This window comes from Anomaloglossus baeobatrachus, chromosome 8, assembly GCF_048569485.1.
Source record: "Anomaloglossus baeobatrachus isolate aAnoBae1 chromosome 8, aAnoBae1.hap1, whole genome shotgun sequence".
NCBI classification, from domain to species: Eukaryota; Metazoa; Chordata; class Amphibia; order Anura; family Aromobatidae; genus Anomaloglossus; species Anomaloglossus baeobatrachus.
In genome coordinates this window covers 15,244,591-15,271,184 of record NC_134360.1, presented here as the reverse complement: position 1 = coordinate 15,271,184, position 26,594 = coordinate 15,244,591, and the positions used below count along the sequence as shown (strand labels likewise).

General features: G+C 46.1%; 1 protein-coding gene across 2 annotated transcripts in view; it reads left to right on the top strand.

The window, feature by feature from the left end:
- The window catches only part of ARHGEF3 (Rho guanine nucleotide exchange factor 3), a 354,608-nt gene that overhangs the window by 125,591 nt on the left and 202,423 nt on the right, over nucleotides 1–26,594 (top strand). The window contains exon 1 of one of the 2 annotated variants that reach the window (XM_075321322.1): nucleotides 9,647–9,694. The exons of the other annotated variant lie outside the window; for it this stretch is intronic. Within the exon in view, the coding sequence (XP_075177437.1) occupies nucleotides 9,662–9,694 (33 nt within the window). The 5' untranslated portion in view covers nucleotides 9,647–9,661. Of the gene's footprint in view, nucleotides 1–9,646; nucleotides 9,695–26,594 lie in introns of those variants that run through there. 2 annotated transcript variants of the gene reach the window in all.

The window sequence follows — 26,594 nt, the reverse complement described above, 5'->3', positions numbered from 1 at the left end:
TACCCTCTGGAGGGGAAGGACAGATCCCGCTCGGGTACCGTGTGCTGGACTGTGGGTCAAGGGGTACTGCCTGGGCTTTAGGGGCAGCATCAGGGCCAGGTTACTTGGGTGGGAGAGAGCGGAAACCGTAACCGTAAACCATTTGAAACGTTAAAGTAAAAGTGCCTCCCATTATGGGAAGATTCATTAAAAATGTAAATATGTTACCGTTTACCATGTTATACCTTTTTATGCATTTACAGAAAAATAAAACCGGTGTTGGACGGGCAGCCCACGGACGGTCTGCATTTTGCTAAGGGGGAATGTGACGCCCTGGGCAAGCCAGGGGTCACAGGTCATTGCACCAACACACCCTACACCCCAGTTAGGCACATCAAAGCTAAACTAAAATCCTTGTTGCCTTCCTCCAGAGGCTGATGTTCACACCAGGGGGTGGGCCAGGCGGTTGGCTCCGCCCACCGAGGAGGACACAGCTCTGGAGGCGGGAAAAACCAGGGAGTCCAGTGAGGGACGTGAAGGGAGTTGAGCCCAGGCAGGGCTAGAGTGAAGTTGAGTTTTAGGAGGCGAAAGTGAAAGGAAGTGAAGTGGAAGTGGTAAAGGAGGAGTAGGAGAAGTGGAAGAAAGGTGAAAAGTGACAGAAAGAAAGCCTGAAGAGAGAGTCCAGCTGTGTGCAGGACAGGGTCAGCAAGGTCAGCAACGGCGGTGACTGTCTGGAGGGGGACCGTTTGGAAGTTCCTGGAAGGACCGCGGACGGGTAGTGGCCCGGCGGTCTGGAGCAGTGTACCAAAGGACAGTCAGCACCAGGGCAGGGGCCTCTCGGACCCCGGCAAGGCTAGGAGTCGCCATAATTTGCCAAATCCGTCAGTGAAGGGGACGCAGATCCCCCAACAACCAAGTCCCGATTGAAGGCAACAGCCCAACCATTACAGCAGAAACACCGCCACCGCCAGGGCACCAGTTTCTCAGGGCCAGCGCCTGCGGGCAAAGAGTAGAGCTCCTCCGGTCCAGCTTGAAGCCGGGGAGCGGGTTACCGGTGGGAACCCATCGTTACCAACACAGAAACAAAGGTGCAAGGAAAAGGGACATCACCGTCACCTACTGGGAGAGCAAGTGCAGCCGTCCATGGGAACCGTCTTTCCAGCCGTGTGGTTTACCGTAAAACTGTGTCAACGTCTCAGGCTGAGTGAGTACCACAGTGCCGCAAGGCACAGCGCTGCCCCCGCGTCCCTGCACCTACCAGGCCCTGCATCTCCCATCTCATCACCGGGCCCCGGGATCACCAACCCCTACCCACGGAGGGGCCACACAACAACTAGCTGCTCCCCCACCATCACTCCCGGGATCCCCACACCGAGCAGCGGTGGTGAAATCACCACAACCGTGGGTGGCGTCACGGACAATAAACAATCCCCACACCCAACAAACCCCCTTTCACTCACGGGCGAGGAGTGCCGCTCGAGAACCCCCGGGATCCGGCCCACCGCTCGAGCCACCACTGAGCAGCAGCCGCCGGACTCGAGCAGAAGGGGTGAGCGCTGTGTGCTGACACCCTCCTCCCCGCCCGCGACACATGTAGTAAAAGCACTGGAGGCCACATGTGGACAGGAGATCCAGAAACAGGTAATAGAAGTACTGGAGGCCAAGGTGGACAAGAGACCAGGAAGCAGGTAGCAGGTCCAGAAGCAGGTAGTAGAAACACTGGAGGTCACAGGTGGACAGGAGACTGGGAAGCAGGTAGTAGAAGCACTGGAAGCTGCAGGTGGACAGGAGATACAGAAGCAGGTAGTAGAAACAGTGGAGGCTGCAGGTGGACAGGAGATCCAGAAGCAGGTAGTAGAAGCACTGGAAGCTGCAGGTGGACAGGAGATACAGAAGCAGGTAGTAGAAGCAGTGGAGGCTGCAGGTGGACAGGAGATCCAGAAGCAGGTAGTAGAAGCAGTGGAGGCTGCAGGTGGACAGGCGATCCAGAAGCATGTAGTAGAAGCAGTGGAGGGTGCAGGTGAGCAGGACACAGGAACAATAAAAGTCTTAATACCAAGACGCATGTGTACCCTGGTGAACCTCATATAGGCCCAGGTAGATGATCACATGGGAACATGCCAGGCCACTTAACACAGCCGACCAGGAGATTGAGTTCAGCTGATTGTTGTGAGGGGAGCAAAGCCCGGATCTGGGACAGGTGTATAACAAATGCTTTATGGTGTTTGATACTATTTCCATTCCTTTGAGTCGGAGCTCACCTGCAGTACCTGAGATCAAACACTATGCAGTGTGACGGGGCGGCAATGTTCTTCTCTGTAACACGCTTGAAGCTTCTAGTGGCCGGGTTTCGGCTGACTAATGATCTGAAATTGATCACCTATTCTAATGATAGGTCATCAATATCCGTTTAGTGGTAAACCCCTCTCATATTGACAGTCCCTTTAAAAGGATTTTTTTAGGACTTTATTATTCATGAGCAATTCCTTGAATAGGTCATCAGTATCAAATTGGTGGCAGTTTGATTCCCAGGGTCCCCACAGACCCGCTGATTGAAAGGGCCATCGTTCACCAGCGGTGGCACAACTCCGGCCAATTGGGTGGCGGCCATAACCGGTACTGCGGGTTCTTCCCTCGTATCTGAGATAGTCATTACATTTCTTCTTCTTACACATCTAAATCTTACATCCTTAAACCACGTGGTGGCTCCGATACCTCCGTGGCCATATTGGGTCATATTCATTCAGAAGTTGGCTACTTGGGGGCTTTATGGCAGACTGTGTCTACACTAGAAATATGAGACCAAATACGGTGCTAATGGAAGGTGAAATGAGCGGAGGCTTCACTTCATTACATTTCTTGAGTTCTATTTTTTTTTTTTTTTTCATGTAATTAGATCAAAATTTCTGCCAAAAGCGATTAGTTTCCCTTAAATTGCTCCACAATTTTCTTAACACAAATAGCAAAGTTTAACTTTGTCTAAAACTTTTTCTGTCCTCAACCCAAAAGTTCACTTCCAGTGCGGATTGATGATGGGATGCCAGAGGTCGAAAAAAGATGCTCCCAAATTGTGCCCGGGTTGCACAGATGAGGGTATCATTATGTAACACCCTGGTATATGGGGTACTCTGTTCCGGGCAGTGTACTCCTCGGGGATATCATGATGGTGGCCGTTTCCCCAGTTCCGTGCCCTGGGCCCTTTTTGTAATGGGGGATATTTACAGGGGATTTATGAATAAAGTTATTTGTGACACCAAATGTGGTGTTGCGGCTAAGTGCAGGGAGCCGCGGCTGCAGAATGTCTCTACTGGGGCTCAATGGTATTAGCAGCTAGTATGATAGTCCCTCCGGATGTAGGGTATTGCCCCAGTGGATGTATGGTGCGGTGGACATCGGAAGAAGGAGTCCAGACAGGTATTCAGTGCAACTGATGTACTCACCTTTCGGGTGTTAACTGGTTGCCCGAGGCCAGCTGGTTTCGCCTCCAGGTCCCCTTCGTTCCAGTGCCAGTCTGGTTCTCTGGTACCTTCTTCCCCTGCACCTGTCTCTGGTAAGTGGGTCCCCGTGGTATGGAACACTGGGGGTCCCTGTCCGGTGGTTTGGTCACCTCTGTCCACCTGACGGTAGCGTGAACCCTGTGGGGTTGGAGTCTCTGGTCCTGTCCCCGGTTCTCTCTTTGCTACTGAGTCTTCAGATTCTGTAGGGTCAGCAAAGTCCTTGATGGTCCCCTTTGCTGTGCAGGTGTTAACAGGTTGGCTTGAAGCTCTTTCCTGTCCTAGGGTCCTGTACCCCGTCTGTGCGTAGTTCCGAGAGTACTCCACCGGCAACCACCTCTCCTGGGTACCAGGTCACTGTCAACCCGAGTCAGGACGTTGCTCAGTCACCTTTCACCTTCACTGTCTGACACTTTCTGACTACTCTCCTCAGTCCTCCCCCCCCCCAGCTGGTCAACTAGTGGACTGGAGTGGCTCCACCTCTAGGCGGCCATCCATTGGTCCCACCCTACCTGGGTACCATTGTATGGGGGATTGTTCGGGAAAACTGGGATTACCTGGGTTTTTGTTGGTACCGGCACTGGGGTTCTGGGTACCTAAGGGGGTAGGCCCTGCATCCTGGTGGACATGTGGAACCTTATAGCACCCTGAGGTGTTCAGGGGCGCTACAGTTACCCAGGATGGGTGGGCTTTGCAATTTGTACCTTTGATTCCGCACAATCCATAAACAGGGCGTCAGGATTTGGTTACTTTTGTGATGTGTAGCGATGGGGCACGGTCTCGTATCCCCCTCCACTGACAGAACGCAGACTTTGAAGATGAAGACGGCGATAAACAACATATATCACTTTTATGTAGGACCACTCACCGATTTACTGCTTGTTAATATTCTATAATTCGCTGAGTAAACAGCTTTGCGGAGCCTGTGATATGGAGCCAGGTGGCTGCAGAACCCTTATTTCCTGAATGGACGGCCCGTTCCAGGGCAGTAGACCCTCCATCAACATTTTCATTGTTTTCCTATATTTTTGTGCGATAGGAAACAGCCTTTTAAGCCTTTTGCAGCTGACTACAGAAATGGCAACCGGCCAAACGTTGTGATGTTCCCGTTTCCGAGGCACGTCCAGCTCTCGTGTTCCCGATCTTGTCTCTTTCATGTCCATACAAATGTCTCATCGCGGTCGTTAATGCTGCACTATCTTGGCCGGGAATGACTTAAAGGGTCAAGTGTTCTTCACGAGGATGTCAGAGTTCTCAATATTTTAGTGTTTCCAAAATCATTAAGGTTTTTTTCCAAACCGCTTATCTTTTATATCCGTGTGTCATCCTCTGCTGGGTGAGCCTTGGGTTATGCCCCCCATACACGATAGTTAGCTGTCGAATGAAAGATGGTTCCCTTCTCCCATATACAAGAGCGCCAGCTATGATGGGCGCGCCTTTATTTTCTATAACGGAGCCGCTATCTGACATCTCTAGCGACTTATTTAGAAACCAAAAGGATCGGCAATCCCAAATTGACAGATGATGCCAGGGGAGACTGTCACTGTCAGTGGGTTCAGCCAATGTTACTTTGATGTGTATAGGGGCCTTTAAAGGGTTTGATTTGTAAATACCTTTTATTCCCAAAATAGTAAGTTATCCCATATCCATAGGACCACCAGCGATCTTGATAATGGACCCCTGGAATCTACAAAGCTTAGTTTTGCATGGATCGGATGTGCCCATAGTCAACGTGTGCTCCATTCATAGTTTATTGGACTGCCAGAAAATTACAACCACAGCGCTCCACTATTTCTGGCAGTCCCATGGACAATGCTTGAAGCAAGGTTGAACTTGTGCACCTTCAGTCTATGGAGCCCTGTTCCCAGGTTTCAAAGCCAAGTTCTTGCAATGGCTAAGTTACTCATAACTAGCGATGAGCGGGCACTACCATGCTCGAGTGCTCTGTACTCGTAACTAGTGATGAGTGGGCACTACCATGCTCGAGTGCTCTGTACTCGTAACTAGTGATGAGCGGGCACTACCATGCTCGGGTGCTCTGTACTCGTAACTAGTGATGAGTGGGCACTACCATGCTCGAGTGCTCTGTACTGGTAACTAGTGATGAGCGGGCACTACCATGCTCGGGTGCTCTGTACTGGTAACTAGTGATGAGCGGGCACTACCATGCTCAGGTGCTCAGTACTGGTAACTAGTGATGAGCGGGCATTACCATGCTCGGGTGCTCAGTACTCATAAGTAGTGATGAGCGGGCACTACCATGCTCGGGTGCTCAGTACTGGTAACTAGTGATGAGTGGGCACTACCATGCTTGGGTGGTCAGTACTTGTAATTAGTAATGAGTGGGCACTACCATGCTCGAGTGCTCTGTACTGGTAACTAGTGATGAGCGGGCACTACCATGCTCGAGTGCTCTGTACTGGTAACTAGTGATGAGCGGGCACTACCATGCTCAGGTGCTCAGTACTGGTAACTAGTGATGAGCGGGCACTACCATGCTCGGGTGCTCTGTACTGGTAACTAGTGATGAGCGGGCACTACCATGCTCAGGTGCTCAGTACTAGTAACTAGTGATGAGCGGGCACTACCATGCTCAGGTGCTCAGTACTGGTAACTAGTGATGAGCGGGCACTACCATGCTCGGGTGCTCAGTACTGGTAACTAGTGATGAGCGGGCACTACCATGCTCGGGTGCTCTGTACTGGTAACTAGTAATGAGTGGGTACTACCATGCTCGGGTGCTCAGTACTGGTAACTAGTGATGAGCGGGCACTACCATGCTCAGGTGCTCTGTACTGGTAACTAGTGATGAGCGGGCACTACCATGCTCGGGTGCTCTGTACTGGTAACTAGTGATGAGCGGGCACTACCATGCTCAGGTGCTCAGTACTGGTAACTAGTGATGAGCGGGCACTACCATGCTCAGGTGCTCTGTACTGGTAACTAGTGATGAGCGAGCACTACCATGCTCGGGTGCTCAGTACTGGTAACTAGTGATGAGCGGGCACTACCATGCTCAGGTGCTCAGTACTGGTAACTAGTGATGAGCGGGCACTATCATGCTCAGGTGCTCAGTACTGGTAACTAGTGATGAGCGGGCACTACCATGCTCGGGTGCTCAGTACTGGTAACTAGTGATGAACGGGCACTAATAAGTAATATAAACATATAGGACCTTGTGTATAAAACTAATTTCTGTCAATAGTTGGCGCTGTCATCCATTACTACTTCTCCGTTCTTCAGACTTCTTCTGACGGCAGTATGCAGTGATATTTCATTTAGTCTTCGAGCGCAGACGTTGGCAATCTTAGGATTCGTTTTGTCTGGACAACTTGGCCAAAATTCACCGCCAGATTAGAAAGCCAAAAATTAATCACGTCTCAGATCATTAAGTGTAACACATTTACGGCATTTAATGTGAATGTTAGAACGAGGATAATTACAAGCGTAATAACTGGCCGAGGCGAGTCCGTCTGCATTTCTGCCTAATAGAGTTCCTCACCACTGGGCAGGTGATAAATGATCGCATAGACCCCATCGATCACCGGATCCTGAGTCCTCGTGTGCCCCTCTTCTCTGAATCAATGAAAGATCTGTGGATGGGTGATACTTTCCACATCACTGGGGTCTGACTGATTGTGGCCTCACTGAGACTTTTAGACCTAACATCTGGTTGATGTTGACTCATTCGACAAAAAATCTAAGGTGTATGAGGACCCCCCGACTGTCCCCCAATATGGGATGTCAGGGAGAAAAGGCTCCGGCATGTCCAATTTCTCCCATAAAGAACAGATATGGAAAGTTGGGGGAGATACCTGGTGGCCAAACATTTATCTGAAGAGTATAGGTGCAAAAGTTACTGAAAATAAAGGTATCTTGTTGATTTTGCATGCGACCAAAAGCCCCCTTTACACGTGAGATAGCTATGGACTCAATGATGCTTTGGCCAACTGACAGATATCTAGGCAAGTTCGGCTCAACGATCGCTCCTGCGTTGCCTACGATAAAGCTGTAGAAAGAAATGTCTTTGTGTTTGTCTGCCGTGTATACGAGTTTTGTTGTCTCCCCTGTCCGTGTTTTGTTGGGGGGTTTGTGGCTATGGTCCCGGTTCAGCCCTGGGATGGAGCATGGGGAGAGGAGTTACATCAGGGCTTGGACAGGAGTTAGGATCACGCTGGCGACTCAAACCTCACTACCATCAAGCGTACCACTGAGCAGTCTGAGGGTCAGCCTAGGTGACTCCCAACGTGTCACTTTTCCCCATGACATAGACATGGCTGATCAGCTTAATCACCGACCATAGTCAGGGGGCCCCCATATAATTTAGAATGTAAACCAATTATCTGTGGTTGCAGCCGGCATTAGTCTAATGTGTTTCTGCTGACACTAGATACAAGAGTGCAGGATTTTTTTCTCTCACATATTCCTTGGAGAACGTATCACCAACAAGTGGAGGTACTTTAGAGACAGAGTGTTGTTTTGGAGGATTGACGAGGGTTGCATTTTGGAAGGGATTGGAAGGGCCCATAAGAGAGCGGTTGATGAGCTTCTCCTGTGCAATGACAGTTATAGTTCTACATAGAACTTTATAAGCACCAACTGCCATCTCCTATTTCAGTAATGTGAAAGTCTGTTGTCACTGAAGACATTTTCCCCATGAATTTATCAAGTCTTCTTACTCTCTGAAAAGGCAATTTTCATATTTAGGTTCCCAGAGGAGCATGCAAGGTGTTTAAAGGGGTTGTCCACTACTTTTACATTGATGGCCTATCCTTTGGATAGGTCATCAATGTCTGATTGGCCAGGGTGGGTCCGACACCCGGCACCTCCGCCGATCAGCTGTTCTCTTTGCCGGCAGTGGCAGCAGGTGGCCAGCACAGAGTGACATGCCAGTATGAGGAGACTTAAAGACGTTGGCCACTACTTTTACATTTATGGCTTATCCTTGGGATAGGTTATCAATATCTGATCAGCCAGGGTCCAACACCCAGCACCCCCTGCCGGCAGCAGGTGGCTGGCACAGAGTGACATGTCAGTATGAGGAGACTTAAAGACGTTGCCACTACCTTTAAAGTGATGACTTATCCTTAGGATAGATCATCAATGTCTGATAGGCCTTGGTCCAACAACCGACACCCCCACCGATTAGCTGTTCTCGGTGGCAGCAGGTGGCAAGCAATGCTCAGTTCCGAAGCTGCTCCATCAACTAATAGTGACCGTGGCTGGGTACTGCACATCCTCCTTGTATTGATTTGAATGAGAGACAGATGTGCAGTATCCGGCCGCGGTTGCTATAAGTTGATGGAGCAGCTCCGGAACTGAGCATTTCTGGCCACCTGCTGCCACCAAGAACATCAGATTGGTGGAGGTGCCCGTTGTCGGACCCTCGTCGATCAGACATTGATGACCTATCCTAAAGATAAGCCATCGATGTAAAAGTAGTGGCCAACCTCTTTAAGTCTCCTCATACCGGCATGTCACTCTCTACAAGGAGAAACGTTACCTCTTAGATACTCGTGAATTGAGAATTTTGAAATCTATCAGTCCAGAATGAGAAAGAAGCAGATTTCTCTGATAAGATACATTACAAAGTTTCTTCTTTTCATGTGTACTATCGATTTATGGGTTATTCTTTAAGAAATCGCCCATTTGTCCAGCGTTCGCCTTACGCCTGTCGTCACGCTACTTTCTTACAACCCCATTGCCTGCAGGATCAGTTTGGCCATAGATGTCGGATCGTTGATTGTGGTCTTCATTCTTTTCCGTCATCTATCTAAGAGCGTATTGTAGATATCTCCGAGCCACCACCTTGGAGCATCAAAGGCCATCATCCAGGCCAGACGTAGGAGACACTGAGGATGGATCCTCTTATCTCAGACACAAACCACAGCTCTGAGCATTAATATCGGCCTCAGTCCTATCAGTCATAGTCTTCTGAGCTGTAATGCGTCTTCTCCAATGACTGCTTTTTACAAACCACACATAGGGGTGAATGATATTCTCTCTGATAGCAGCAGATAGTCGCTTCCTGCCTTGCACTTTAGGCTTTTCGCTGGGAGGGGTCTGCAAAGCAGCTGGAAGGAAATCATGAAGCACGATTGCAAACTTTGCAGCGTCCCGATACCCGTCCTGTGCACTCACACTCTGCGCTGATTCCATACCTGGGGGGTCCCGTCTCATGCAGCCTCATGGTCTGGTGCTGCTGCTTTGTGCATCATCAGGTGAGTGCACCCCTCCATCACTCATCTAGAACATCACCTAAATATCATACATTTACTATTTCTAGCAATTTAGCGTAAAACCATCAGTCTAGAAAGATCCTAATTTACCGAATCTTTATTTCCATCATTCGTACATCCTAAAATATGGTATTTTCTTAATTTTGAAAGTTTTTTGTTCTTTTGATATGTTTTTTACATTGTATTAATATGTAGCTGTGTAATTGTGGAAGATGCAACTGTCTTTTTTTTTTTGTTGTTGCGTAATTGTAATTATGTACTGTAGGTAGATAAAGGAGGGTTATATTGGAGATTTCCCCCTAAATTTGGACATTTAAGCATATGCCGAACTCTGGGTATCATAGTGAGCTGTCAATGCAGATAGATAGATAGATAGAGATGGATGGATGGATGGATGGATGGATGGATGGATGGATGGATGGATGGGTGGATGGACGGGTGGATGGACGGATGGATGGAAGGATGGATAGGTGGATGGATGGATGGGTGGGTGGATGAATTTGTGGATGGATGGGTGGGTGGATGAATTTGTGGATGGATGGATGGGTGAATGGGTGAATGGGTGGGTGGTTAGATAGATGGATGGATTGATAGATAGATAGATAGATAGATAGATAGATATATGGGTAGATAGATGGGTAGGTAGATGGGTAGATAGGTAGATAGATTGATAGATAGATGGGTAGATAGATGGGTAGATAGATGGATAGATAGATAGACAGATAGATAGATAGATAGATAGATAGATAGATAGATAGATAGATGGATGGATGGATGGGTAGATAGATGGATGGATGGATGGATGGATGGATGGATGGATGGATGGATGGATGGGTAGATGGATGGATAGATAGATGGATGGATAGATAGATAGATAGATAGATAGATGGATGGGTAGATAGATAGATGGATGGGTAGATAGATAGATGGATGGATGGATGGATGGATAGATAGATAGATGGATGGGTAGATAGATAGATAGATGGATGGGTAGATAGATGGATGGGTAGATAGATAGAGAGATAGATAGATGGGTAGATGGATGGGTAGATAGATAGATGGATGGATAGATAGATAGATAGATAGATGGGTAGATGGATGGGTAGATACATAGATGGATGGATAGATAGATAGATAGATAGATAGATAGATGGGTAGATAGATGGGTAGATAGATAGATAGATGGGTAGATGGATGGGTAGATAGATGGGTAGATAGATAGATAGATGGGTAGGTAGATAGATAGATAGATAGATGGGTAGATTGATGGGTAGATAGATGGATAGATAGATATGTATAATTTACTTATTTTTTTTATTAATTTGCTTTGTCTATTTACCAATTTTTGGACCTCAATGAAACAGCAATTTCCCAAAATTTGGCAAATTTTATATTTATATTTACACTGCGTGTGTGCATACAAATATATATTTATATATTATATGTATATATGTGTGTGTGTGTATATATATATATATAATGTCCAACAAATGGTAATATACCAGCTGACCAGTCTGAGCTCATGCCTTGTCAATACCTGGTTTTCCTTGATTGCACGGGTCCGGACTGGGGAAACGTCCAAGTAATAGTAGCAGCCTTATAGATGGATCCAGTAAAAAAAAAGAGATTCCAGGTGGCAGTTAAAAAAGTTCCAACTTTATTGAGCGATTAAAATTCCAGAGCTCATAACAAATAATAAAGTGCAGGAATCATGTTATAACGGACTACGCGTTTCGGCGATGTAAAGCCGCCTTCCTCACGGTCCCAGGCTCACCGCCGAAACGCGTAGTCCATTATTGCATGATTCCTGAACTTTATTTGTCATGAGCTCTGGAATTGTAATCGCTCAATAAAGTTGGAACTTTTTTCACTGCCACCTGGAATGTCCTTTTATTTGCTGGATTCATCTACAGGGTTGCTATTTAAATACAAAAACCTTAAGTAATCCCTTTATTTTTTTGATCAGTATATATATATTTCACCAATTTCTAGACATTGATGGAAGAATTTTTTCCTGGAGCCCAGATCTTCCATTATACATCTAATTTCTCTATGTATCAGGCAATCAAATTTAGACAAATAATAAAGCGTCATGAGAGGCCGACGTCTGGTGGATCCTTCGTCATATTTTAGCTCTCCTTCTGATGCATTGTATAATAATGGAGATCTGTACAATTAATTATTATTCAATGACAATGACGATGTGAGACTGAATCCATGATAAGCTTTGGCTTCAATAGTTTGGCACAACATCATGTGCGTCAAGCTGCAACCATGGTGTTAAATAAGAAGCAGTTCTCAGCGCTCCGACCAGCGGCCCCAGATTACTGACGCGGCTGACGGACTGACCGTTCGGGGCGCGGCTGGAGCCTTTGCCAGTCGCTTATTTGCTGTGAAAACAAAAGATCGACCATGTTGAATCTAAACCACATGTCCCCAACCCCAACATATACGCTCAGAAAGACGAGGCACTCATACACATTAGTTGGTTGTCGTGTCCCGCATTGTGCCTGGAGACCTTTAGGCATCCATATTGGCAAAATTTGATGACTAATGAGTGAGCGTCTTCACCACGACTCGTTACTCAGAGCTTCGGGGTTATCGGGCGCCAATCGAGTACCAAGCATAATGGATGTCAATGGGAAACCCGAGCATTTTTACACTCCGGTACTCGATGGAGTATCGAGAAGTGTTGACCACACTCGCTCATCACTAATAATGATTATATTGTTCAGATGGATTTATGGTGTCATTTCAGTTACATGGTGAATGCTTGCTCTTCTTATTTTCCGTTCTAGGGCTGAATATGTCTCAGGATTAGAGATGACTGGACCCATGAATGTTTGGGTTCTTCTGGTTTAGCTAAACTTTAGTTAAAACTTTGTTTTGGGACTCGGACCTGACCTGAACTTATTCCCGAACCCCATATAAGTCAATGGGGACTCGAACTTATCGGCTCAACTCGAGTAATGAGTTTAATAGAAGTCACTGAGTGGTCAATTTGGCAATCCGCTAGCCATAAACTAAGCATTTCTGGTGGAGGGACGGCAGGTTTTGGGGTTTTTTGGACACACTATAACCGAACCCATTGTTTTTACCATAACTGAGAGCCATTCAGAGCGTACCCGAGCACGCCGATGCTCGATCGAGTGGTTAGCATATGATCAGCACCCAAACTCGGGCACAGACTTTTTTTTTAAAAAAGACCATGTTTGGGTTCGAGCCCCAGACATCCAGTGTTTACTACGAACCCCGAACTTTACAGGTCAGGTTTGCTCATCTCTACTTAGGATACCAATATACCTAAAGGTCCATAAACACAGTGTCATGGTTCTGATCCACGGTGCCTTGCTCTCCTGCAGAGCCGATGCTCTGTTTTGTATTGTGCTCCGGTGGACAGGTTGTTCCCGGCCTCGGGTCCTGTGCTGGTGTTGGGAGGAGCCTGGTTTTTGGCGCCTCATTCCAGGTGATTACTCTGCTTTATTAAGGAGCGATCTCGTTTGGAATGCCGCCAGTCGTAGTTCCTGCTCTGCAGTGAGTTCTCTGGCTTCTGTAAGTGCTTCATTTTAATCTTGTCCTGCTACCCCATACCTTTTTTACCCCTCTTCTGCCGTGTCCCTGACTCTGACATTTTCCCCTGGCTTCTGACCCCAGGCCTGTACCCTGACCTTGGCTCTGCTTTCTCCCTGTGTACCTTATGTGACTTCCTGGCCTCTGACCTCCAACTTATACCCTAACCTTGGCTCCAATTTCTTCCCTGTGTACCATACGTGACTTCTTGGCTCTGACCTCCGGCTTGTTTGACTATCCCTTCACTAGTTGCATCTAGTGACACCTAGTGCTTGATCATCATACACAGCATGGTTATCATGGATGAGCGCTTATAGGAAATCTCCATCACAATAATAGCTTAGTAGTAAAAACACGTGCAGTCAAAACAGGCTGCCAATGACCCGATGAACGATCAAAATGCTCCAGTAAAATTAACTTCCGTTCTGGACAAAAGATCAACATTCTCGGCAGCACATCCTCCTGTGTAAACAGGATCTGTGCTGCTGAGAACAATGGCCGCCAATGTGCACAGAACGATCTATTGGTGACCAGTTCAGTGCACAACTCAAGCTCGGGCGCTCTGTGTAATCCAGGTGTTAAATGACCTCTGATCAGCGAAGACGGAGCAGATCGACCGTTACATTTTACACTCATGGATCAGCCATCGTCTGTGCTATTAAAGCACTGGAAAAATGTAGACCCCTTTCACCATGTAAAACCGATAACTATGATTCTGTTCAGAAAGGACAGGGTTAATGGTCTTTGAGCAATATACAGCATCTAACATTGAACTGAGTAATTAAATTCACTCCCCGCGACCTTGGAAGACTTTTATGTCTGATGTAATATGGGGCTCTGCCACCTGCACTGAACTTTACAGTATTTAGGCGTTAGACTTTTAATACATTTGGCTCCTCTGTGGTCATCTCTGCATTGAACCATCAGCCATAGACTAGATTGTCACTAAAATCTGCAGAAATAGTTGGTATAAATGATCAGGGACACAGCTCGTCACTAGGTAAGACAAAAGTGGCCTTTTTGCTCTTTAATGATCAGAATATCATAGAGTTCATCCAATTCAAAGAACAGAAAACTTTGGTGGATAAAAAAGTAGACTAAATGTAATTTAGTGAGTTCAGCTCAGGGCGGCATATTCTGTAGCAATTTACACCGCCGCTCGTATTTTGTTGTTTGTCTCACTCTGGGATCACTTTCTACTTTAGCACCTTCCCTTCTGTAGGTAATTATTTGATCTCTGTTCTGCCCTCCGATTCCTTAGGAGGAACATGAGGCACTCAACGGCCAATCAGGTAGAATAGGTCCGAGTTACCATCATTTTGTCTGGGGTCAGCGCTATTCCAAATCCAGCAGGAACCACTTGGGAATGCATGGTTGGGATCTCTTATCTGTACAGGAACCACTAGGGTGCGGTATTGGGATCTCTTGTCTGTACAGGAACCTCTAGGGACTGCGGGGTTGGGATCTCTTGTCTGTACAGGAACCACTAGGGACTACGGTTTTGGGATCTCTTGTCTGTACAGGAACCACTAAGGACTGCAGGGTTGGGATCTCTTATTTGTACAGGACCCACGAGGGACTGCAGGGTTGGGATCTCTTGTCTGTACAGGAACCTCTAGGGACTGCAGGATTGGGATCTCTTGTCTGTACATGAACGACTAGGGACTGCAAGGTTGGGATCTCTTATCTGTACAGGAACCACTAGGGACTGCTTGGTTGGGATCTCTTATTTGTACAGGAACCACTAGAGACTGCGGGGTTGAGATCTCTTATCTGTACAGGAACCTGTAGGGACTGCAGGGTTGGGCCTTCTAATCTGTACAGAAACCTCTAGGGACTGCAGGGTTGGGACTTCTAGTCTGTACAGGAACCTGTAGGGACTGCGGGGTTGGGCCTTCTAGTCTGTACAGAAACCTCTAGGGACTGAAGGGTTGGGACTTCTAGTCTGTACAGAAACCTCTAGGGACTGCAGGGTTGGGACTTCTAGTCTGTACAGGAACCTGTAGGGACTGCAGGGTTTTGACTTCTAGTCTGTACAGAAACCTCTAGGGACTGCAGGGTTGGGACTTCTAGTCTGTACAGGAACCTGTAGGGACTGCAGGGTTGGGACTTCTAGTCTGTACAGAAACCTCTAGGGACTGCAGGGTTGGGACTTCTAGTCTGTACAGGAACCTCTAGGGACTGCAGGGTTGGGACTTCTAGTCTGTACAGGAACCGACAGTGTCAGCTGCAGTTTTTAGCGTTACCAAGATCCCCTGTGAATTGCTATATGACCATAACACCACCTCAAAAAAGACCAGAAAATCCTTAAAAGATTGAATGTTTCCATTTCTATGTAAAAATAATTCGCTGCTCAATATTCAGTCTTTTCGGCGTCTTTTGACTGCTGCAGGTTTCCAAAGAGACCGAGCGATTGAAAGAAGTGACCCGACCACTCACCAATCAAAGGGAAGTCACAGATGACACCCACGTCTTATTGCCAAAAAAATTTCTTAGGCTGGTTTCACACATCCGGTTTTAGCAGTGCGGCTAAATCCGGCTCTTTTACATGCGGCCCGTCCGTTTTTTTGCCGGTTGCAGCACGCTACTAAGCATGCGCAGTGCAAAAAAACGCATGCGGCGGCTGGATGCGGTTTTTGCCGCATCTGGCATCCATAGGCATGCATTGGAAAAAGCACCGCATCGGCAGGATGCGGCGCGATGCGTTTTTTTTGCCGGACAAAAAAAAACGTGCCAGGCAACGTTCCATCCGGCCACCGCATAAATATGCCACATCCGGCAGAAACCGGACCGAACGCAAGGCCATGCGGCACAATCCGGCACTAATGAAAGTCTGTGCGGAAAAAACGCAACCGGCGGCAAAAAAAAAGGTTGCATTTTTTCTGCAAAGAGCCGGATTGTGCCGCACAGGAAAAAACGGATGTGTGAAAGCAGCTTTAGAGAACCAGGAGCGGTTTCTTCACTATGTGCCTGGATTGTCCTGGCCACCGCTCTGCACTTTGAGGCGGCTGCAATCGGCCATATCCATGTGCTCTATGGCAAGGTTCCCCAACTCCAGTCCTCAAGGGCCACCAACAGTTCATGTTTTCAGGATTTCCTTGAGGACTGGAGTTGGGGAAAACTGCTCTATGGTGCATACTCCCAAAGGTCAAGTCCGGATTCATTCTTCCAAGGGTCCAAAAAGAGACCATGATTTCCGGTCTCCTGACCTGAGCCTGTTGAGTTGGGGTCAGGAAACCCGCAGCCGCTGCAGACAATCATGGTCCCTACTTGGACTGTGAATGAAAGCTGCGCACATAGGCTCAGAAATGTCCTTACAGTCCCCACCTGTTTGCAGCCATGGTGGGCATCTCGGGCTCTTATCTTTTGCCCACATTTGTTGCATTCAGTTTTAGTTTTGAAAACAACCTTTCAGCAATAAGTAATTACTCCCTTCCACTCGTATATTGGAGACGTGCCTTGACCTCGCTACAAACAATTTCACCGGTCAAGGTTGCAGCCACGTCACCTTCGTCTTCCTGTGCGGACGTGATTGTGTGGACATGGACGTGCCCTTCCCTGCCGGCTGCCCCGCTCTCCATTAGTGTCAGGGTCTAGGATTGAGTTTCTGACCACAGTTGAGGTCTGAGGCCGAGGTGCGTCCACTCCTACGACAAACGTTCTTGGGCGCTGACAAGACGTTGGAGGGACATATTTGAGCCCCCCCCGTCCTCTACGTGTAACGTCACGGTCAATGTGAATTAGGCCTTTGATGTTCAGCTGCGTTCTCCCCCGATTTCTTTGAAATTGTTCTCTTCTCACTGGTGACATGTTATCTCGGCCCTTCAGATTAGGTCTCGGGTAGTCAGCTGTGGTTTTGCGACTTAAATATGTCAGACAGGATAGTAATTGAAGGTCTTATCTCTGTCCTTGAAGATGTGACCACATCGGCCTTCATTTGTCGCTGGTAACGTTATTATTAAGTAGCACTGACTGATTACATCTCAGTATTACGGTTGTTTAAAGGGGCGCTGGCCGTGTGCAAGAGGAGTTATCTGCCCGATATTTCCTGCCAGCGTCAGGTATCCAGGTGACGCGGATAACAGTCATTTTTACCAGTATTGGCTTTGCTATTTCGCTTTGAGGTCATGGTTTATCATTTTTTCCTTATAGAATTTAGAGCATGGAACGTTAGTAGTAATGTAGAGTCTGTGAATAGCCTTCAGTCTAGCAACAGCATTGTTTCCTGATTCCGCTGAAGCTTTGTACGCTCGGCTTGGCTGAGCGTACATGTGTTCTCACTAGTGGGCACAGAGTAAGGCTAGTTTCACACTTACGTTTTTTTCCTAGCGTCACAATCCGCCGTTTTAGAAAACAGTTAACAGATTCCGCTGCTTCCCATAGACTTGTATGGACGACGGATTGCGACTGATCGCCCTGCGTTGCATTCGCCAGGCGGAAAGAACGCAGCATGTAGCGTTTTTCTGCGCTTCCCTGAGCGTCAAAAAACCGCAATGTGCTGGATTCCGTCGGCGTCCATCATTTTTATAATGGAAGCCTATGGTGGCGGAATCCGTCAGAATCTGTCATTTGACGGATCCGTTTTTACACAACTGCACATTCTCAGTTGAGGAATTGTTGAAAAAAAGGCTACAATGGATTCCGTTGTTTTGCAGGATCCGTCGCATCAGTTGTGCCACTATATGCAATGCATCCGTTACATCCGTTACACAACGCAATGTGACGGATGCCACACAACGCAAGTGTGAAACTAGCCTTAGGCTCTGTTCACACGTCCAGTAATCATCCGTTAGAATGGATCCGGTAGTTATCCGTTGTACAAACACAACTTTTTTTTTCCTTTTTGTAAATATTGATTTTTGCAGGATCCGTTTTTTCAACATGGGAGTCTATGGAGAACGGATCCGTTACCTGTTTGCTACCATAGTTTTCGGATTATAAGACCCACTTTTTCTCCCACAAATTTTTGGGAGTGTGTCTTATAATCCAGTTGTTACTTAGTGAGGGGTGGTGGAGCGGGGTCACAGGGGCGGTGGTGGAGTAGGGCAGTGCTGCGGGTGGTGTGAGCCATCCAGAAAATGTCGGTGGTGCAGGCTTCAAAGACATATCGACTGGAGTCGGTGCATGCGCAGATTGAGCTTTAAGCTCAATTGCAGCCGAGAACTCATCTGTACACACGCCGCCTCCAGCCCATTGATCTCCCAGCAGCGGACTTAAAGGGAACCCGTCACCCCTTTTTTGGCTTATATGCTGCGGCCACCACCACCAGGCTCTTATATACAGCATTCTAACATGCTGTATATAAGAGCCCAGGCCAGGGGTATAACATAAAAAACACTTTATAATACTTACCTAACGGTCGCGCGGTGGGCGTTATGGGCGTCTCCGTTCTCTGGTGCCGGCTCTTTTGGCTATCTTTGTTTTCCTTCTCTAGCCGCGATGCATGACGCGTCCGACGTCATACACACTCGCCAGCATTCAGGTCCTGAGCAGGGAAGATCAAAGTATTGTAATGCGCCTGCGCAGGACCGGCGAGTGTGTATGACGCAGCCGCATCATGCACCCAGTCTTCAGAAAGTGGACGAAGATATATGAAAGAGGCGGCGCCGGCACCGGACAACGGAGATGCCCATAAGGCCTACCGCAGCGACCGTTAGGTAAGTATTATAAAGTGTTTTTTTATGTTATACCCCCAGCCTGGCCTCTTATACAGTCATATGAAAAAGTTTGGGCACCCCTATTAATGTAAACCTTTTTTCTTTATAACAATTTGGGTTTTTGCTATTTCAGTTTCATATATCTAATAACTGATGGACTGAGTAATATTTCTGGATTGAAATGAGGTTTATTGTACTAACAGAAAATGTGCAATCCGTATTTAAACAAAATTTGACCGGTGCAAAAGTATGGGCGCCCTTATCAATTTCTTGATTTGAACACTCCTAACTACTTTTTACTGACTTACTAAAGCACTAAATTGGTTTTGTAACCTCATTGAGCTTTGCACTTCATGGGCAGGTGTATCCAATCATGAGAAAAGGTATTTAAGGTGGCCACTTGCAAGTTGTTCTCCTATTTGAATCTCCTATGAAGAGTGGCATCATGGGCTCCTCAAAACAACTCTCAAATGATCTGAATACAAAAATTATTCAACATAGTTGTTCAGGGGAAGGTAAAAAAAAGTTGTCTCAGAGATTTAAACTGTCAGTTTCCACTGTGAGGAACATAGTAAGGAAATGGAAGAACACAGGTACAGTTCTTGTTAAGCCCAGAAGTGGCAGGCCAAGAAAAATATCAGAAAGGCAGAGAAGAAGAATGGTGAGAACAGTCAAGGACAATCCACAGACCACCTCCAAAGACCTGCAGCATCATCTTGCTGCAGATGGTGTCAATGTGCATCAGTCAACAATACAGCGCACGTTGTACAAGGAGAAGCTGTATGGGAGAGTGATGCGAAAGAAGCCGTTTCAGCAAGCACGCCACAAACAGACTCGCCTGAGGTATGCAAAAGCACATTTGGACAAGCCAGTTACATTTTGGAAGAAGGTCCTGTGGACTGATGAAACAAAGATTGAGTTGTTTGGTCATACAAAAAGGCGTTATGCATGGAGGCAAAAAACACGGCATTCCAAGAAAAGCACTTGCTACCCACAGTAAAATTTGGTGGAGGTTCCATCATGCTTTGGGGCTGTGTGGCCAATGCCGGCACCGGGAATCTTGTTAAAGTTGAGGGTCGCATGGATTCAACTCAGTATCAGCAGATTTTTGACAATAATGTGCAAGAATCAGTGACGAAGTTGAAGTTACGCAGGGGATGGATATTTCAGCAAGACAATGATCCAAAACACCGCTCCAAATCTACTCAGGCATTTATGCAGAGGAACAATTACAATGTTCTGGAATGGCCATCCCAGTCCCCAGACCTGAATATCATTGAACATCTGTGGGATGATGTGAAGCGGCTGTCCATGCTCGGCGACCATCAAACTTAACTGAGCTGGAATTGTTTTGTTAACAGGAATGGTCAAATCTACCTTCATCCAGGAACTCATTAACAGCTACAGGAAGCAACTAGAGGCTGTGATTTCTGCAAAAGGAGGATCTACAAAATATTAATATCACTTTATGTTGAGGTGCCCATACTTTTGCACCGGTCAAATTTTGTTTAAATGCGGATTGCACATTTTCTGTTAGTACAATAAACCTCATTTCAATCCAGAAATATTACTGAGTCCATCAGTTATTAGATATATGAAACTGAAATTGCTGTTGCAAAAACCCAAATTGTTCTAAAAAAAAAAGGTTAACATTAATAGGGGTGCCAAAACTTTTTCATTTGACTGTATACAGCAAGTTAGAATGCTGTATATAAGAGCCCGGTGGTGATGGCCGCAGCTTATAGGCCAAAAAAGTGGTGACAGGTTCCCTTTAAGGAAGGTGCCACATGTGCAGATGAGATCTCGGCTCCTCCTTGAGCCCATGGATGAATCTGCGCATGCGCCGACTCCGTGCGCCATTTCTTTGAGGCCCGCACCACCAAAATATTCTGGATGGCTCCTGCCTCACAGCATCGTCCGTAGCACCCTGAGACCCCGCTTCACCACTGCTGTTGCACCCCCCCCTTCCCTGGTAAAATACAACCAGATTGTAAGATGGACCCCATTTTCACCCCCAATTTTTTTTCTGTCTCTAAATTTGGGATGTGTGGCGTTTTATAAAACGAAAAATACGGGATTTTTTTTTTTTCATTTGAAACTGATTCGGTAAGAAAAAAACAAATCCTTTACAAATACGAAAGAATGGCTAAAAAGCAATCAGTTACCAGATCCGTTTTCCATAGACTCCAATGTTAAAAAAATGGATCCTGCAAAAATGAATATTTTCAAAACTGACAAAAAAAGGTTTTTTGACAACTTTTTTTTTGCCGACAGATCCATCCTAAGGCAGAGTTCACATGTCCAGTATTCATGCATTAGAACTAATCCGTTGGCAAAAAAGTTTTGCAGACTTTTTTGTCCATTTTGAAAATACTGATTTTTGCAGGATCCGTTTTTTCTACATTGCAGTCTATGGAAAACGGATCCGTTACCTGATTGCTATTTTGTCATCCGTATTTTTTGCATGTGTAAAGGATTTTTCTTTTCTTACTGGGTCATTTTCAAATTGGAGATAAATAGCTATCAGTAATGGATCCGTTTCCCATAGACTCCAATGTTAACAAAAACAGATCCTGCAAAAATCTATTTTTTTCAAAAAAGTTGTGTTTGCAGAACGGATTCCTGCTGGATCGGTTCTAACAGATGATTACACATTTCCTCTCCATACATTCTGTATCGGACCGCTGGAGAGCTCTGCAACTTACTATCTAAGGGGGGGTTTCTTTTGTTTGTTTTTTTGGGGAGGGGGTTTTGCATGGATTTTAAAACGGAAACTCTCCAATCAAAACTTTGATTTTTGAAAAGTTTCTGTCCCGAAAACTATTGCCCTCCAGTAATCAGTACTAACTTAGTAATAACTTAAAAACTTTGTGCAAACCCTTTATTAAAGGCAGAGAACCCCTTTAAAGTGTTCCCCATAGTAGCCGAGGGCATTTCTTTAACCAATGTGATACGTTCATCTCATGACATCTGATCTCAGATTCTTCCTTTTCCTGCCTGAGAAAACAATAAATCTCGCCATTTTTTTTCTTCTGAAATGTAATGACTTCTATTAATACGTCCTGCTTGTATTTTCCAGTGGTAACGTTCCAGGCCCCACTACCCAATAAAAGTTCAGACATGACTTGTAGCATTACAGCCGGTGATGACTGCGCTCGGCGTTAGGTGGGAGGGGGATTTCTTTGGCAGAACGAAAAGTTTCCACCACTTAAATCGAAAAACATAGAAGAGTTCTACAAACTCCAGACTGAGAGGAGAAAAGGAGCGATAATGTATAAAGTCGCCATAATCTAATAATAATATGCTTTAGAAGCAAACTTTAAAAATGCGCACTTCAAACTATTTTCAGAGCATTGCTGCCATTAGGGGGCAGCACTGCTGTATTGGAGGAAATACATTTTTTGTCTCCCGTAATAATCCACAAATATGTGAAAGTTTCTGAGGCTTTTTTTACTACTTACATGGAAATAGTAGCAAAAATAACATGTCTTAGGATGAATTCACAACATGTTTGTGATATTCTGAGTGGATGCAGGGAAATATACTGACATATACTGCTATATCCCAGCCCTGTCTGTCTCTCCCAGTAATATAGGTTGGATGTGAGCTCTGTGTGTCTCTCCCTGTAATATAGGCTGGATGTAAGGTCTGTGTGTCTCTCCCAGTAATACAGGCTGGATGTGAGGTCTGTGTGTCTCTCCCAGTAATATAGGCTGGATGTGAGCTCTGTGTGTCTCTCCCAGTAATATAGGCTGGATGTGAGCTCTGTGTGTCTCTTCCAGTAATATAGGCTGGATGTGAGGTCTGTGTGTCCCTCCCAGTAATATAGGCTGGATATGAGGTCTGTGTGTCACTCCCAGTAATATAGTCTGGATGTGAGCTTTGTGTGTTTCTCCCAGTAATATAGGCTGGATGTGAGCTCTGTGTGTGTCTGCCAGTAATATAGGCTGGATATGAGGTCTGTGTGTCACTCCCAGTAATATAGTCTGGATGAGAGCTCTGTGTGTCTCTCCCAGTAATATAGGCTGGATATGAGGTCTGTGTGTCACTCCCAGTAATATAGTCTGGATGTGAGCTTTGTGTGTTTCTCCCAGTAATATAGGCTGGATGTGAGCTCTGTGTGTCTCCCAGTAATATAGGCTGGATGTGAGCTCTGTGTGTCTCCCAGTAATATAGGGTGGATGTGAGCTCTGTGTGTCTCTCCCAGTAATATAGGCTGGATGTGAGGTCTGTGTGTCTCTCCCAGTAATATAGGCTGGATGTGAGCTCTGTGTGTCTCTCCCAGTAATATAGGCTGGATGTGAGCTCTGTGTCTCTCTCCCAGTAATATAGGCTGGATGTGAGCTCTGTGTGTCTCTCCCAGTAATATAGGCTGGATGTGAGCTCTGTGTGTCGCTCCCAGTAATATAGGGTGGATGTGAGCTCTGTGTGTCTCCCAGTAATATAGGCTGGATGTGAGCTCTGTGTGTCTCCCAGTAATATAGGCTGGATGTGAGCTCTGTGTGTCTCTCCCAGTAATATAGGCTGGATGTGAGCTCTGTGTGTCTCTCCCAGTAATATAGGCTGGATGTGAGCTCTGTGTGTCTCTCCCAGTAATATAGGCTGGATGTGAGCTCTGTGTGTCCCTCCCAGTAATATAGGCTGGATGTGAGCTCTGTGTGTCTCTCCCAGTAATATAGGCTGGATGTGAGCTCTGTGTGTCTCTCCCAGTAATATAGGCTGGATGTGAGCTCTGTGTGTCTCTCCCAGTAATATAGGCTGGATGTGAGCTCTGTGTGTCTCTCCCAGTAATATAGGCTGGATGTGAGGTCTGTGTGTCTCTCCCAGTAATATAGGCTGGATGTGAGCTCTGTGTGTCTCTCCCAGTAATATAGGCTGGATGTGACCTCTGTGTGTCTCTCCTAGTAATATAGGCTGGATGTGAGCTCTGTGTGTCTCTCCCAGTAATATAGGCTGGATGTGAGCTCTGTGTGTCTCTTCCAGTAATATAGGCTGGATGTGAGGTCTGTGTGTCTCTCCCAGTAATATAGGCTGGATGTGAGGTCTGTGTGTCTCTCCAGTAATATAGGCTGGATATGAGGTCTGTGTGTGTCTCCCAGTAATATAGGCTGGATGTGAGGTCTGTATGTCTCTCCCAGTAATATAGGCTGGATGTGAGGTCTGTGTGTCTCTCCCAGTAATATAGGCTGGATGTGAGCTCTGTGTGTCTCTCCCAGTAATATAGGCTGGATGTGAGCTCTGTGTGTCTCTCCCAGTAATATAGGCTGGATGTGAGCTCTGTGTGTCTCTCCCAGTAATATAGGCTGGATGTGAGGTCTGCGTGTCTCTCTCAGTAATATAGGTTGTATGTAAGCTCCGTGTGTCTGGATGTGCGGTCTGCGTCTGCGTGAGGTCTGCGTATCCAGGATGCTGCTGTCTTCACTGCTCATATACCAGCACAGCTTCTATCCTGCACTTATTTCCTCTTCATGCACTTTCCTCGTTGTCTGTAGTTTACTGTCTCTGCTCACCTTAAACTTTAGATGCTGTCTTTACGGCATATCTGTATACAGCACTATCTCTATCCCTGCTGTTATCGCTAACACTGAGAGAATAGAGGGAAAGATCGGGGAAAGTTGTCAGAACCTCCATCAGGAGACCTGAAACATTTGTAACATTTTTGCAGATGATTCAGCTAGTTTAGTCAGTTCCAGTCTGCAGCTGCAAAATGCTAGATTTTTTTTAATGAAGACTATTTAGAAAGTTGTTTAACTTTTAACATTTAAGAAACAAATGAACAACACCAAAAAAAAATGCAAAAAATGGAGCAAATACAAATAGTGGCTTATAACGGACTAACAATATGGTGGATTGATGAGTGTTTGGTAACATTTGTGTGTTGCAGCCACCACGAGGGTTTTGTGTGACTGTTCATAGGAAGCTCTTTACATAATTGTCAGTCACTCCCCGGTGTGCGGCAGAGGATGTGCTGCCCACAAACCAGCATTTTTATGTTTGCATGAAAAATTCAATCAGGGCAAATTTATACAATTTTTTTTGGAGGGGGGGGGGGGTCATTGCCCCGTGTAAAAGGACCATTATTTTTAAAGGGCGTGATTAGTTCAGCACAAATAAAATGGAAGCTCAATAATCACATTTTTCTATGTGTCACTTGCAAGTCTGGCTAAGAAATGTCACACGTCAGCAGCATTGTATGTAATGTCAGATCAGGAGGAGACATCTGGCAAAGAGGGGTCACCGGCGAGATATTTCACTGACAATAGCAACCTGAAGACGTCAGGGGAAATCTGCTGCCCGTGGTGTGTCTGGAGGCGCAGTGAACGCAGGATAAAGCATTACAACATGTCTCTGCAGAGCCGCAGTCAGATGGATTCTCCGAGAGTCCCCGGATACTTAGAAGGTGCATCTGCTGGGAAACATCTACGTAAGGACAACCGGTCACATCAGAAAACACGTAACTGCAGATATAGGATTAATCTACAAGTTGGAAGGTGCTGAAAGTGTCGCTTCCTGGAAAAAAATGAACTTTATTCTTCCCAGGAGCCACCGGCAGCTTTCAGTCATGCAGACGTGTCAGTGCGGGTACAGTCCCCACTTCCAGCGCTGTGTGTGGCGGATATAAGCACGCCCTGGCAGTGTGACTGACAGCCAGCTCTGCAGTACATCAGTCTCAGTGCCGGGGTGTGACAGTATAGTGAGCGGTGACTGAAATCACGCTGGCACACCTTTATGAGGGAAAGCCAGCGGGAAAAATAAAATTCATATTTTCCCAGGATTAGCACTTTACTTGCATTATGCTGTGGTGTAGAAGTGACGTACAGCGATCTCCGCTAGTGTAACCTGTGTCGCTGTTTAACCCCGGCTTTAAAGGGGCACTGCAGAAAAAATAAGTTATATCTAGTGATGAGCGAGCAGCATACTCAATCAAGTATCACGAGTGCTTGAGTGCCATGCTCAACATGTTTCATCTCTCCCTTTCTCTCTGTCTATTTCTTTCTCTAACTCTCTTTTTCTCTCTTTTTTTTCTCCCTTTTCGTTTCCTCTTTCTCACTTTCTCTCTTTCTTGCTTTCTCTATCTCTTTCTTTCTTTCTCGATTTCTCAATTTTTCTTTCTCTCTCTTTAGCTCTTTCTCTCTTCCTTTTTTGCTTTTTCTCTCTTTCTCTTTTTGTTTCTTTATCTCTCTTTTGCTCTCTCTTTTTTTCTCTCGTTCTACCTCTCTTTCTCTTTTGCTCTTTTTTTCTCTCACTTTCTCTTGTTTTTTTCTCTTTTTTTTCTCTCTCTTTCTTTCTCTCTTTTTCTCTCTCACTTCCTCGCTCTCTTTCTGTCTCTCACTTTCTCTCTCTTTCTCTCTCTTTCTCTCCCTCTCTTTTTCTTTCTCTCTATCTCTCTCTTTCTTTCTCTCTTTTTCTCTATCTCTCTCTTTCTTTCTCTCTTTTTATCTGTCTCTCTTTCTTTCTTTCTCTATCTCTCTTTCTTTCTCTCTTTTTCTCTTTCTTTCTCTCTCTCTTTCTTTTGCTCTCTTTTCTCCCTCTTTCTCTGTTTCTCACTTTCTCTCTATCTTTCTCTCTTTTTCTCTCTTTCTTTGCTCTCTTTTCTCTCTCTTTCTTTTACTCTCTTTTCTCCCTCTTTCTCTGTTTCTCACTTTCTCTCTATC